The 16,039-nt window shown below is 41.0% G+C and overlaps 1 protein-coding gene across 1 annotated transcript in view; it reads right to left on the bottom strand.

Moving 5' to 3' along the window:
- cpped1 (calcineurin-like phosphoesterase domain containing 1) overlaps positions 1 to 15,895 on the bottom strand; it is a 29,103-nt gene extending 13,208 nt beyond the window's left edge. The window contains 5 exon segments of the mRNA XM_020620361.1: positions 2,172 to 2,304; positions 2,513 to 2,638; positions 2,960 to 3,132; positions 12,610 to 12,828; positions 15,618 to 15,895. Of these exon segments, the coding sequence (XP_020476017.1) occupies positions 2,172 to 2,304; positions 2,513 to 2,638; positions 2,960 to 3,132; positions 12,610 to 12,828; positions 15,618 to 15,681 (715 nt within the window). The 5' untranslated portion in view covers positions 15,682 to 15,895.
- Between the last annotated feature and the right edge of the window lie 144 nt (positions 15,896 to 16,039).

The raw sequence follows: 16,039 nt of genomic DNA, 5'->3' as shown, positions 1-16,039 counted from the left end.
GTGTGTGTGGGGGGGGGGAGTTAATGATGCTGCCTTTTACTGTAATCACGAGTACAGGAGCACATCTGGAGGCTTCAGGGTGCAGCCGTGAGGAAATGTCTGAATTACCATAGCCACTGTATGGCTAGAAGAGATGGAATTTACCATGGATGAGAGGAAACACAGCCCCTCACTGCACAGACAGGAAGACAAATAACGCACATTCCCTTTTTTACTTCAAATACTATTACAGTAAGCAGCATATCCTACTTTTCTGCTATTTCTCATTCGCTGTAAATGTTTTCTCTAAAAAGCTGGCAGTCTCCGCCTATTTTATGCAGGTAACTCCTACTTCATACAAGGCCATACAGGTCCTTAATTTTTCAGCTAATATGTCAATAAAAACTAGACAAGTACATCTTTGTTTCATGTTTTTACACCAATGTATCTTCTTTATTGAGATGTGGGTGTGTTATGTAAAAATAGCCAACCCTTTTGTTTAAATATGTTGTAAAGTTTCCAAAGTATCCAAAGTTATCTTTTCCTAGTCCTCAAGCCCATTTTGTTATTTACGATTAGTTGCTAAACAAACATGTAGGCTCAGAAATGTTACATCGGTCACAGAGACACTTCTAGCAGGAGATGAAGAAGAGAGCCGAAGAGGGTGAACGAGAGGAGAAACTAGGAGACAAAGGCTGTATTATTCAGCAGTAACTGGTTTTATTCTTCTTATACGAGCACTGTTGTTTGTCAGGTCAGGAGATTTTAGTTTGAATTCATACCCTGAAGCAGACTTATAAAGAACTACTAACAACGACAACGCTGCAATGCAAAATTTCATAGCTTTTTTGACATTGTCTTATGGAACCTGGGCTTCTTCTTACTACTTCTAAATTTCCAATGATCTGAATGACTAAGAATCTTCATAAATACCCCAAAATGAAGGGTAACTTTACAATAATTCAGAAGTCACCTCCCTGCTCTGGTTGTACTCAGCAGTATCATGTATTGCAGTTACACACACAGACCTAAAAGTATACGCTAAGAAATATGAGAAGGTCTTGCAATATATGCAGAGTTACAGTCATCGATTACACCCGTGTACATTTGTGGTTCATACAGTACTGCCCTGTATGTTGTTTGAATTTATAACTGCTGACATGATGTGCGTGAACAACAGGGTGGCTGAGAAAGGACACTTGTGCATAGCAGGTTCTACACAGAGTAACACCCTTCCTTCCTGCAACCAGCGTTCGCTTACCCCTCATTTACGCCAGATGCGGCTGCATTGTTTAACATCTTAGCGTCTCTGTGAGGCTTCATCCCCCACCAAATGTGTCTCAGTAGGTTACTTTTTCTCTAGTGTCCCTGTGGTACTAGCACCAAGTCTGGGATTCTTTGGAGACTGAACGCAGTCGCACACAGTGGAAATTGGGAATTAGAGACGCAATCAGTTATGAGAGGTAAATGTCATCAGGACAAACTGGGCCAACATGGCAATGAAATTAATACCATCCTTCACCAGTCACCTGGACGCATGGCTGAGATGTCCTGTTGATTGGCTGAGCTAGCTAGACAACATCACATATATGTTTGAATGTGTGTATTTAGCTACTGCCTTCTTAAAGATTTATCGTCTTTGTCAGTGGCTCCCAGCGCCCTTGTATCACACTTGTACACTAACAACTATGGATTCTGATTATGGAATTAGTCTTCTTATTGGAAGCAAATGCTTTAATTAATTCAATTATGAATGTAATTTGTGTGTGCCAGAGGTTCCCCCAGTGTTTTTGGCTAAGGGCATATTAATCCTCTGGGCTGGGATGTTAACTGTTCTTCAGTTAGAAATGCTATAAATTAACTGGTGTAACAGAAATATTAGCTATGAAGCATTAAGACAAGAAATTTAAAACCACTTCACAGTGGACTAAAGCCATTATCTGAGAAAATACTGCAGATATGTTAGGGTCCTGGATGAGAAACAATTAAATTCCTGTTTCTCTCTTCAGTGACTTTTAATTGTAGGCAAACAAACAGTAAACTGGAAACAAACTATGAAGTAGATCAGAACAGACCAATGATATGTCGTGTTGAAGTGCCCTTGCTCAGTCACTGTGAGCTACAACAGATAAAGACAAAGTAACTAGAGATAAAGGTATAACAAGCTTATTGTGTGTGTCCTGCTCTCCTACCTGCCTTCTTAAACCTGTCCATCAGATTTTGTCTGACTCCCCTCTGCAGGTTGAAGTAGTTGTCCTCCTCATCAGGGCTCTTTAGGTACAGAGGAATGTGCTGGAACACCAGTACGTGTTTGGGTTTGGGTTCCTGAGTAGAGACAGATAGGAGGCATGAGAACATCACCGATCTATCACCGATCTCTAAAGACAAAATGAATTTGCTGTGTCAAGAAGTAGTTCAAACAGCAGCAATCATCTAAACCACAAGGTTCAGGTACAGCAAAGGAAGACAATGTCTAGCTGAACATCTTCATAAATCAGACGGGAATAAAATCATGTCACTGATGCTATCCTACAGTTGAAGAGCAGGCCCTGCTCAGCTGCTCCTCCAGCCACGTCTCCTGGGCCTCCTTCAGCTCAGGACAGGCTGAGGCGTCAAAGAAGAGCTGAGAGTTCAGAACCAGGAAGAAGACTCCACCCACCTGGGACAACACAAACAGGAGAATACAGATGAGGTAGATATTAGTTACCAAAACCTATCATTTTCAAACTATTGTTATTGTGTATTTTCTAATGCCTATTCATGCAACTATTTTTCAATTCCTGGACTAATACTTGCAATTTTTACTGCTGCAAAAACCTAAATTCTGAACAGAAAATCTGACTGAAGTAAAATACTGAATAGTTGGATTACTCCTTTAAAAATAAATAACATATGCTGCAGATAAAATGCAATCAAAACAAAAAAAGTTTTTCCTTTACTACTGCTACCACTAAAAGCCTCATTACAGTAGGCAGCCTACCCAGAAGCTGAAGTAGTCATCCCCCCATGAACTGCAGTACTGCTCCACTGTATTGGCGGTAGGGGTGTTGCCCAGGTCATGGTTCCCACTGACAAATAGCAGTGGAATGGAGGGATCCGTCCCCTTCAAGGCTGCCTTTAAGTCTCGCTCCTGATCTTCTCTGAATGGCGTGTCTGGGGGAGAAGGGTGTGAGGGGCTAATTGTCATAATATGAAAGACCGACCCATGTGCTTGTGACAAATAAGGCAGCAGTTATGGACATCAGAACGAAATACTGATGCCTGATAACAATAACTTCCTTGGGCAAGATAAAAATGACTCAGAGAAATGTATATGAATGTTGATGAAAAGTGTCAGATTGAGAGGGTGAAGGGTACTGCAGGTGAGAGTGGCCTGGGGGAATGGGGATTATTTGTATGATAATGATGACACCTCAGAGAATGATCACTGCTCTGTACAGCTCCACTTTATGTCACCATGGTTACTGACGTGAGGAAGTAGTGTTTGGTGGAAGCCTCACCAGTCTGCACGGCAAACCCAGCCGTTCGGCTGAGCTGTGTGCAGACCACAGCTTCTGTCAGATTCACCACTCCAAGACACATGAGGCTATTAGTATTACAAAATGTTCCCAATGTGCTCAATTATGTGTTGTGTTAAACTCAGAATTAGTATGAAATTAAGTCAGGTGTTCACAAAAAGGAGGGAAATGTCAAATGAATACAGTCCCAGCAGGGGTAAAGGGCAGAGAAAAGGTGAGACTCAAATCCATTTATAGTTCAGAATGTATACCGAACAAACCTATCAGCTCCTGCTCTTGAGTTATCCTTCAATCCCCCTCCTCTCCTCTCTCTTATTCCTTTATTCATCTGAGTAATTCTCTTACTGACCTACTTTCTTAGCAAAACTTTCCTTGGATGTTTGGATAGGATTCCTTACGTAGGAGGACGATGTGCGTTTAAAGCATTTATACTTGGGTCTGAAGAATAAGTGGTTATTAACTTCCTCATGTAGCCGAGGCAATATTTCAACAAGAACAATTTGATTGCTATAAAACGGTGAACTTGTAAATGCACTAGTACATTTATGCAACAGCATAATACACTAACCACTAACTAAAGTTTTTTTTTTTAAAGCAAAATGCCGGGCATTAGACATGAAGATGCATTTTGTCCTAGGTTTTGCATAAATTATTTTGTAATTACAGCTGAAACTATTAGTCAGTTGAGAGAAAATTATTTAATTATGGCGACAGATTATCAACAGATTCTTAAACCTTTCTTTTAAAGCATAAAATGCTAAAAATTCACAGTTTACAGCCTCTATTCAGGCTTCACACATTTATAATCACTGCTTTTAGTCTTCTGCAATAAAATGAATCTCTTTGAGGATAGCTGTACAGACAAAACGTGCGCTATGATGGACATATTACAGTATTTAAGTTTTAAAATAAACTCGGTAATCGCAAATAAAATTGAAAGTTGTATAAAATTATTACTACATAACATTTGCCAAAAATTAATTTCTGTAATTTCTTTGTAGGAAACTAATTCTGTGCCAGGAAAAGTAAAAACTGGCACCGAAAGTCATGAATTTCAAGTCTGACTCCCTCAAACAAACTACATTGTTATTGTAAAGCCAAAATGAAGTTGTTTTAAGTGGGGATAAAGATTTATTGAAGATAATTTAGTTGTATTAGTTACATTACTTATGAATTTACAGTGTTACTATTGATTACCGGTAAATACATAAGTTGTCCATGGACTGGTTTCCAGCAGCTAATGCGTATTGGAGATTAAAGAAAACAATGGTCTGGTGGTCTGAAGTAGAGCAGTGATGAAAAAGGTGATAGTTGAAGCCGCAACAATGTGGATTAGCTGCCACTGTTACAAACACTAATGAAGCTAGGGTGGACAACAGAGGACACAAAGGTTGTCATTTGAAATGCTGAGGAAACAGGTGAATCCCAATTCCTCTAATTGCATCCATGTCTCCCTCACTTGCATATTTTCCTTGTGCCTTAATCCTGCTCATGTAGAATACAAGGAAATGATGCAAGGACAAGCTGCAAGGAGAGAGGAACCAAGCAATTGAGGAAACATGTTAATTGACGAGACGTCCTCTCCTATGATCCTTCAAATGAAGCATCCAATCACAAACTGACTTCCAATAAAGGGGCATACCAATCCATGCGAAGGATACACTTGTGTATCCTCTGTTACAGCTCCTCCAGGCAACCTCCTTGCTGCTCAGTTCTCGCTCCCCAAGAGCGACAAGAGCCTTGGGATGTCCCTCATCATGGCAGGACCGGAGCGCCTTCTGGGTCGAGCGAGAATTGAGGACCAGGAACAATAAAATAAGGGAACTGGGATTCACCTAATGTTTCCATCTGAGAGCAACTAACTCTGCTGTTATACACAACTGGAGTTTAATAGATTTTATCCATTTATTCACAAGTAATTTTTGTTTTCACTTCAATATGGTCAGTTTCTTCAAGTATTCCACAAGCGTGGTAATTCTAGAAGAGAAAGAGAAACCTTCTCCTCATCAGTGTGCCCATTAGCAAGGTACCTGACCTTGTCAGCTGCTCAGTGGCTAAGAACAGGAAAAAATATTTTATGCATATCACCACCCAAGTGTAAATGTGACTGAGTGTGGGGCTGGGACTCAACAACCACATGTAACCATACCTTCTCTATTTTAAATAAATCTGAAAAACATCAGTGGCAGGGATGCTGCGCCGCCTTCTGCTTCCTTACACTTCCAGCTGCCTGCCCTCAGTGACACCCATCTGCTAACCTGGCGTATCTGTGAATCATCCATCTGCACTACAGACCAATCCTGAACCATACTATGCTGCACCAACCTGCAATTGAGACACCTTGCTTCAGATTACTGGGAAGTGGTTATAGGCATAACCCCATTAGGATGACATGGAGTGTCAAGTTAAACATTCATTCATTCATTTTCTAATGTCCTGGTGTGTGGAAAGAAAGCCTGCAGTCTGATTAACTAAGAGAAGGGGAAAAATAGACAAGACTCGCCCTGATTTTGTCTTTTGGAATGTGCAATATATGTAAAGAGCAGGGTATATGGAAATTAAAAAAAAAACAAAACAAAACACCACTACTCTGCTCTCTCTGGAGCTCCGACTCAAAGCCTTGTTCATTTAATGAGACTGCAACGCTATTCTCAAGCCTTGACAGGAGACTTTGGCAGATTCTGGTTGAGCCTGTCCAGCACCGTAAGCACTCCCCTCAATGGTTGTCGCGACTGTACATGGGCCTTGGTGTGTGTGGGGTCTTTTTGTTGCATGCATGCTCTTTACATAAACAGAGTGGGGACCTCTATCTGTGTGTATCTCGAGCTCGTATCAGCATTAACAAGTTGCACTGGTTACAAATACGTCCAAAATGCATCCGCAGGTTCCATAAAACAAATTCTCCATAGGCCGTTCGACCCTTTACACTCTCAGAATCTCACGGAGACCTCGATTTTATCTGCCTTCAGCAGAAATGAAACAGGTTTCCACAGTTATAGAGACGGGACGGGGATGTCCCAAGGCAGGCTCTACTTCACCTTTGTGAGTTTTACACACACCTTCTGGCTGTAAAGGTCAGGATGACTGCCCAGCACTTCTCAAGGAAACATGACTTAAGATAGTTTTCACACGCAGATGTGCACACACTCTCGAACACTTCTCCCTGCTGTATCATGCACAGCATCCATCATGAACCCCCAGAGACACAGCTTGAATCCTTTGTAGTGCTCATTAGGAGAGTATTAAGTCCAGCATGTTTCTCTAATCTAATCAGCACCCCATCTTCCCCCCACCTCTTTCCTCTGCCACAGCCTCCCTCCCTGCTCTTTATCCTCTTCATTTGTCAGCTTTGAAAAGAGGTGAGAGATTGGGAGCAAATAAGTGGCGAGACTGAAGGAAGTCCTTGAGCTGAGAAAGCATCTCCTGGGAGCTAGCTTGGATTGCAGACAGGGAATTGAGATCAAGGAACTTTCTGTCTGTAAAGGTCTGGATGACACAATTCTGTGGAAGCAAACGCTGGCCAGCATTACTGGCTCAGTTGCGCAGTTGACTTTGCTTATTTCAGATGCTGTAAAACCTTACGGTTGTTTGGAGCCGTTGGGGCAACATTTTAACAAATGCTCAGGTCTTGTGCTTTGTAATGAAGAAACATGTCACCCAGTGCAGCAGTGTGTTTCAATGATGTGCTTTTAATCACTTTTGAACAACACTGGAGGTCTGTGGCACAGACAAATAAGCTGATCCTGGTGAGAGATTTACAGACATTAACTGTGCTATTGGCAATTCATTGCTGGTTTTAGTCTCTGTATGGGGAGTGTTGAAAATACTACTAATATAGAAAATGATCTCTGGTTGGCCTTGAGTTTCCCTGCCTTTGAATTAAGATTTAAAACTTAAAAAGGCTATACTGACAAACTCTTTGATCCCACTTTATTTTCATGATCGTTCTAGAAACGTTACAAGGCCAAACTGGTTCCTCAGCATCACAATTGTTTTATATAGATGTCTCAAACAGATTAATCAGAGGCAAGAATAAGTAAGTGTTTGTGTACGGTGTCAGACTCGCAACTGAAGGTTGTCAAAATAAGGTATGAGGCATGAGATCATAGCTGTTTACTAAAGAGAGCAGACAGACGACAGAGGAAAGAAACAAAGGAAAAGATAAAGTTAAAGTGACAAGAGATAGAGAGTGAGATCTGTGGGAACAGAAATACAGTTGCCAATTTCCTGTCGTCGACAGGCAGCAGTGTTGACAATGCCGGTTGACAGCTAGCTTTTCCTGGCCGCCACCCATTCATTCCGTATTGTAAATAACCAACAGTTCAAGGGGAAATGTCAGCTGCTAGATGGAAGGAACAGCTCTGGCTATAATATCACTTCCCTCCTCCCCCCCGATGCAGCGACTCAGTTGCCAGGCAAGTGACGGATACGGCCAATAATGAGGATGGCATGCACAACCTGCTTTGCTGGGGCTGACAGTAACAAGGGCTGACGCTACAGCGTTTAAAGATCCCCAAGGCCTCGTGGTTAAACCCCATGCTTAACACTATCTACTGTCCCACTGTGCATCTGAAATAGATATCACTGTGACTTACACATGCAACTTATCAGAGGGAGATGAGGAGATATGTGGGAAATAGATGGTGGCCATGTTTTGGTCTAAATGGCGCAGTCATGGAAACGATAGGGATACTTGGACGCCTACAGCAAGACTCATGGATGATGGGGAGAGACAGCTCCAGGAGGGTTCATGACTGTCCCTGTGCAGCTGAATATGGCAGTGGTTGTTATGACCCCAAAAACAGAAGAGGGAAGTGAGAGCTGCTCTGTGATTAAGCTAAGCCAAATCTGTTGCATATGAATAGTCTGCCTTGAGTAACATTTTGGAAACTGGGGCCAAGACCATTCTAAATATACAATACTGCACCAAAAATAACAAAATATTCAGTTTCGGTTTAATATCTTACATAGTTTTCAATTCAGGATCAAGCCCAGTGATGCTCACATCGTGAGCCAATCAAACATGTAAAAAAGATGTATGAAGGGGTGGAGAGGGAAACAGGTCCACCTGTCAACTTCTTTTTTCCCCATTCCTTGAGGCCAAGCAGCCAAGCAGGCGCCTCGTGCTAGCTCCCCAATTGTCATGCAAAGGTAGGTTGCCTTAGTTGATGGCTTGCGGCTCTTTCTGCTGAACATTAACTCTGCAGTGGGTCCTGCTAACCCGTTCCTCTTACCCTGTTATCAAATAGTGACTCACTTGCTGCTAATGCCTGCCAATCTACACAGTCAAGGTCTTCTATAAAGAAAAGCATGAATGCTGTTTACAGTTTTAAAGAGTCTTTATAAGTGGAAGTGGTTGGTTTATGTGTACAGGTTGGTATTAATGATCATGTCTCTCATCAGTGCTAAAACAAAGACGCACAGAGACAGAAGAAAGCACAAGTGAACACAGCATGAGTCAAGCACAGCGTGTCAGCTCCAAACAAGGTGGGAAATTAGCAGCAAAATGATTATTTCACTTATTCTGCCAGCAATTTATAAAGGTATCCAACTATGTTTGAGGCCAGTTCTATTCCAAAAAATTCTATTTGTCTGGCTAGACAGTGAAAGCATCTGGTGAACTGGGGAAACCAGCTGCCACTGTGGCAGAAGATGACAGCTTGCTGTCCTGGCTATGAGAGCACTAATATGTCTAACACACTGAGTAAGAGCGATGGAGATAAATCAGAATGCACTACTGTTAGATATTAGTTGAACAAAAAGGCATCATATTCTACACCTGCAGCCAGTATTCATCTGCTGAACGATTTCAACAAAGCACAAACTTGTCTTCATGCAAATAGCTTGAAGGCAGCAGGTGCATTTTTATAGATAAACACTGCATGCTGTCATGGGTCTGATGTTTACAAAGTAGACTCTATGAACATGGCAGAGAACTAATTTTTTTTTTACCTGCCAGCTGCACACAGAACACACTAGCTGCTGTTTTCTAGACTTTCAGAATTCAAAGAGAATTTAAAATCTGACTGGTCTGATCAACAGCACACCACTTTGCCAGTAGCATTCAGAATAGCCAGAAGGCTGTGCTTTTCATAGATAAATATCTGTTGCTGTCATAGGAGGAGTACATATGGTAGAGATGCAATTGGCCAATTCTGATTTCTTGGCCAATTTTCTTTCTAAGAACTGTAACTGACAGCATAGACATTTCTGTAACTTTTCTTTAATGAAAAATTTAATTGTAGGAGGCATTGAAATCAGTCACCGGTCACTGAAAACTGGCCATTTCTGATCTCCACCGATCGGTGCATCTCGAGACTTTGTGCAAGTGGCCTCAATCTGATTCGTATCCAATCTCTGACCATGTGACCCCTCTGTCAGAATGGTCAGATCAGCATTCTTGTGTTTTTTTAGCCTCTCACTCCTATGTGCACATGCACATATTGTCTTTCTTCATCATTGTCAGCCTTTTACAGACCGGTAAAAATATTAACAGAAAAGAGTAACAACAGCAACAGGGGTCGGCAGAGATAGGACGACGTTTCACTTATATATACGGAGAAATATCTGATCACGCCAAGATGGAGGGAATATATTGTAATTGAGTATTTTGTGAGGAAACTGTAGGATCTGACTGTTGCACAAATGACGCCACTGTTGTTGTTACTGTGCGCATGTGGTTCACAGTCAGTTAAATCTGTGGCAGGTTAAGAGCACAGTGGTGTTCAGATCGGAGCTGGATACATGTCACAAACATGAATGTGAAACATAAACAGATGATCGGCTCTGACAAAAATAAAAAAATCTGAAATGAGCATTAAGGACTGTAAATGTGAATGTAGTGCAAGTGCACTGCATGTTTATATGGAGTCCTATATGACAGAAAACATATGAAAGTTTAATGGTCTCAGTCAGAAACATTCTTGTCACATTTTACTATTATGAAAAATATATTCGACAGTGGTATAATAGCCCCTTCCAGGGCAGCTTTTCTGACATGCTGGGCAGGTTAGAAACAAAACTCCACAGTGGAAATGGAGAGAGTAGAGTCAGGCTTTTTTGACTTCTGATCAGTCTGATGTGTACACACTGCAAAATAACACAAGGCTGAAAGGTCAAGACAATGCCTGATGTATCATGGATACTGGATATTTAATTATAAATCCAGTAATATGTTTAAATAACGCTTTTGCTTGCAAAGGACATGAGGGCCACTGTCAAGTAAAAAATCATTAAGCAGAAGCAACAGTTTCCATCAAACTTATCCTGCCTGATCCTACAATGAAATCTCAGTTTCACCTGATCCAAACAGTTTTTATTATCTTATTTCTTACTCATAACACAACCACTGATAAGTAGTGAACCTAAAGTTAATCATATATAGCGCTGCAGGGATGACGTATTTTTGTAGGCCAACCCAGAAGTTGGCATCACCCTGGTTCCCTTGACAAAAAGCCAATGAGATTTTTTTTCCATAGGCTTTTGGATTATTACAGAAAATAAGCTCTATGACAAACAAAGCTTTATGACACTTATATGTTTTGTTCAGCAAGATAATCTTCACCAGCAAACACCACTTTCATGATGTCTGAAGCCCAATCACAATCACCAGAAGTAAAAAGCTATTGTTAAGACTAGAAATGAACTACACCACAGTCACATGACTTCATCGTTACCACCACAGCTTCCAACTTGTAATTTGACTTCTGGCGCTTACCCCTTCTGCAAAATCCTTTGGTCTTAGTGTGACCTGATCTAGCTAATGATGATGGCCGTGTCAGTTAGTTAGACCAGTTTGCAAAGTGCACAAGTTTCATGGTTTAAATACAGAGTAGCTGTAAATTTGGACTAGTGAGGAGATGAGTCTCTGTATTTGGCGTGATGATCCCCAACAACCTCTATAGTCTCATTTAAACACTTATTAGCAACCACTTTTTTAAGGCACGTAAAAGCTTAAAAAAGACCACTAGTGGGGTATTTACTAGTCTATTTTATGTCACAGAATAAAACGTGAAACTGTATGGGCCTTGTGTTAAACACAGACCTCACTGCAGGTGTCTAACCAAAAATCCCATGGACTCTAGGACAAGAGAACCAGAAGTGCAAAAATGCTGACTCAGTTATGGGGTTTAGTACTCACTACTACGGTACTCTATGAACGTGTACTGTGGATATAAGAACAGTTTGCACCATTAAGCAAAAATGCATGTGTTTCCTGTCCACACATCACCTGTTGCTTTATTTAACCAAAAAAGATATGAAATAATGACTTTGCTTGATGACCGATAACCTGAATGAAGAGTTCGTCTTTTAACAGCACCTGGATGGTGGTTGCTGATCATTTCTAGCTCTGCTCACACCTTTCCTCTGATATCAGAGGTCTGCTGTGGGTGCAAAATCTGTCAGTGTGCAACTTTGGAGTGATGATTACACCAAGGCATAAAACAAGTTGACTGAAACTGTGCATGGTGCCTGAAATCCTGAAATCACAGCTTGTGTTTGTAAATAGTTTGCCGTTATCTGTAATTTGGGAGAGCCATTTCAAAATAGGTGCAGCACTTGCATGAGCCTGTATGAAGTAGCAGATGCCATGAGAAAACACTCACGGGGCCACTGCTGTATCATTTGGTCTGATTAAAAGAGGGTGAGCAGAGTTAAAGCTCATGCAACTGGCATCTGTGAGTTCACATTATGTCCTCCAACATTAGGCAGATAATTGGCAGCTTCACTGGTTGAAGCCAATATCTTGTTTTTACTGTCCATACGGTTGGTGTGTCTGTTGGGAAGCTCTTGTCACTGCTGTGGCTTGTTTTGAACAGAAAGCATTTGCTTTAGTTTCTTTACAGCTCTTAGAACTCTGCATGTATGTATCACTCAGAGAGGTTCAAAGTATTGTAACGTTTAGCATGAAAAACAATGTATTTCAAACATGGCTTCAGGACACCTACTTAACACCTGTGGAAAGCTATAACCATATTTATTCTTTAAATATGGCAACAATTGTCATGAAACTCTTTACTAGGTGAAGAACTTTATTTTGAAGAGAGATGACAGCTGTAACACTTTCCATGCAGCTGTTTTAAAGTGGATTTCAAGCAGTGTGTGTTCTTACCTGGCATTGCATGGACTAAGTCTCCACATAGCACCATAAACCTGGGCCTGGGCGTGAGCTGGTTAACAGCCTCCACGGCCTGCTTAGTGAGCTCAACCTCTTCGGCCCATTCATCCCCTCCACTGTCGCAGTCCCCGTCCCTCCAGGCCTTCATCAGCCCAAGCTGGGGGTCTGCAGCCTGGATGAAGCAAAATGGTCCTGTCCACTTACACTCTGCATCTGGGACAAAAAAAGACAAACATGGACTAAGCAGCTATGTTGACAGAGACGAGCACTCTGGTTATCAAGGCCACAGTGCAATAATAAAAAAAAACTAAAGTTACTATTCATGACTATTCATACACGAACAGCCTTAAAAATATGATTTTTTAGAAAAATGTCCCCTTACCTCTTAATGCAATATGCAAATGCTCAGTTACCTTTGCTCAAATTTACAATTGTTCTTGGGCACAACTTTCATTAGCATGTGACCTTTAGATTTATCTGCCGGGCATTAACTTCACAATCTGGCAGCATCAGAACATTTTCATTTGAATATGCTTAGGTCACAGGATGCTTCCACACAACACTGCACACAGTAACAAGCAGGCACATAAATGCTTTAAGGATGAGATGTCATCAAAGAATTAGTTATTTGGGGGATATAAGGCCTACTGTGAAAGCTTCAGTTCATTCTTTGAATCAACATTCGATCAGTTCAAAGCGCTGTAGTCAGGATTTAGGACTGGGAATTGAAGATCGGGGCTGATGTATGTTTAAAGTTCGTGCTCACTCCATAATTATCTAATTCAAATATCTAAATTAAAACTAAATAAATAACAGCTACATATTGAAGAATGAATGGCAAATACATGTTTTACATAATCCTGATACTATGCAACAAAAGAGCCCCACAATCTAATCACTATCAAATATTCATTAACAATGCAAACTGTGTCTGGCTTTCTGTGTAAAGAACAGAAGCAGACACTCAACGTGGCTTGGTAATGACACTGTATATGACATGAAGGACATAGGAGAAAGCCTGGCAAAGTGATATGGAAATGGACTCCCCTTGTTGCTCACAAATGGACAGATGCTAAGAGCAGGTGTAAACAGCAGCTTTCTGGTCCACTCATTTAGGTTCCAGAAGATGTGGAAGCAACAGTACTGTAGTTCACTGTGAAGAGTCTGCATCTGTATTCTGTACAAACCCCTCACATGCACTCAGCGGGGGCTACTAGCTGTTCAGCATTCTCTGTGTTTAACATGCTCTCCATGTATCTCTCTCTCACCAAATGAGTTTATGATAATTCTGTCCTCTAGAGAAACTTGAGCAAAGATAAGAAAAGAAAGAGCGACATAATGCCTTGCTCCTGGGAACTAGACAAGTGAAAGCTTAACAATGATCCTGTCGGTGTAACTGACATTTATGAAGTCACAAGGGGAAACATTCAACTTTTATGACTTTCATTTTTTCCACCACATTACTGTAGAAAGCCTTCAGTCCAAACTAGCCTGGCCTTGATCTTAATTTTTGACTACATGCTAATGAATTCTGCTACTGACAGTAAGGATCGCTGAGGAATTTTGTAATTTAAACAGCTTCCATGACTACGGTAGTATCAAGTTAAGTTTCCTTCCCTGGTGTAGTCCACATCTGATCTCAGCAGTCCATCAGAATATACTTTTTGAGAGAATGAAGACTAGATCAGATCAAAAATGTTCAAAAGCATGTCATGATATCTCACAGCTCAGCAGAATATAATCTAAACTGACTCAGCTTCATTGTGTTTCCATCATTACCAAACAATATGGCCTTCTCTTCTTTGCAAAGGAATGTATTCAAACATGCCAGGCACACAAATGTGCACAACACAGACTCCATCTAAATGTGTATGTACACCCTGTTGGTCGTGCTCTTGAGTTATGAGCCATTTTCTTTCTGCCCCTAACAGCAGAAACAATCTGGAAAGATTTCACAAAGCTGGAAGCTTTTCTTTTTCGTTACACTGAGCACACCAGTACAATGCCTTTCTCTCTCTGGAGTCAGATGTGTGAACTATTTCACAGCCAAATGAAAACCAATAAAAAGACAAGGAGCTGGCAAAGCTCCCTTGACGGGAGACAACAGACAGCAGCCTTGTGCGGTTGCACTGAGCAAGCACGACTTCTGACATAAATCGCAGAGATTTCTCAGGTGGCAGGTCATGTGCTTCAAACCAAACTAATCATCATTTGAGCTGAATGTATGGGGGATTGCTCTGCAGCAAATAATAAAATGCTGAATTTTTCAACTCGGTCCCTCGAGTTTCCTGATAATATTATTTTATAGTAAATCATAGCTGTAAACAGATATTAAGGCAGACAATTGATGAGTACATGATGTAGCACATCAGTGTGATTATGTTTTCAATGCTTGAATGAGTACACATTTGAGTACTGAAGCCTCTAAAGCTAATTTACTCAACTTAATTTCATCCACAAAGACAAAACTTCAAGTCGTGCTACAGTCTGTCCCCACCTGAGGAATGCTGTTAAATGTGGCTGTACATTAACAATAAATTGGAGGTTTCAGTTCAAGACTTGGGTTGTAACACAAATGTGTTTTTAATGTGATGTCATTAGTTCAATCAGTAATCATTTCACAGTAAATATATATAAAAACAATTTCCCATACTCTATTATTTGTAAAGCACTTTTGAAACAACAACAACAAGTAAAGTACTACTAAAGTAGCAAGCAGTACTGATCGGCAGCACTGATTCATTAGCCAAGTTGCTGGAACACAGCACAACTCTAATTTTGTAAATGCAAGCTAGTTAGCTAACTTACCTAGCCTGACTATGGATGACAGCGCTGAGCCGGTTATTAAAGCTCTACAGCAGCTGACAGCGTTTGCTATGTCAAATCACTAACCAACATCTTGTAAAACTGCGACGATAGAGTGTTGACTGGTTAATGCCTTAACTAGCAGGTGGAGCTACAGTAGCTTAACTAAAGAAGCTAAAACAGTTGGCGAAGGTTACCCTCAGTCAGTCCGCTGAATGTCCGATGTTTTGCCCTGAGAAAGATATTCTCACTCTCAGCCATAAGATCCCTTGGTTAAAGACTTGCCCGAGTCAACTAATTTGTCACTTGTTAGATTTTCAGCGAACCTCTGAACAGGTTTGTTATGAAGCTGTTGTGTCAGCCCAGCATTCCCCGCGGCTAGCCAACCTCGGCGACTCGATAATCGATTGCATTGCCTGTTTCGGTCTGTGAATGGCTTTCCCTTCAGCGTCACCCAGTGTGGCAGCAGTATACAGGTTTTACTATTACACTATATATTTATATATTCACTCTAATTTAACCTCAGAGCAGCAAACCAGATTTAACGTTTACTGTTTTAATGAAGTCTATACAATATACTGTATGTTTGAAAATGGCTACATGCCTTTAGTAAATTAGC

This window comes from Monopterus albus, unplaced genomic scaffold (genome assembly GCF_001952655.1).
Source record: "Monopterus albus unplaced genomic scaffold, M_albus_1.0 scaffold236.1, whole genome shotgun sequence".
Taxonomy (NCBI): Eukaryota; Metazoa; Chordata; class Actinopteri; order Synbranchiformes; family Synbranchidae; genus Monopterus; species Monopterus albus.
The sequence above is the reverse complement of the archived record's forward strand: the minus strand, read 5'-3'. Positions and strand labels throughout refer to the sequence as shown.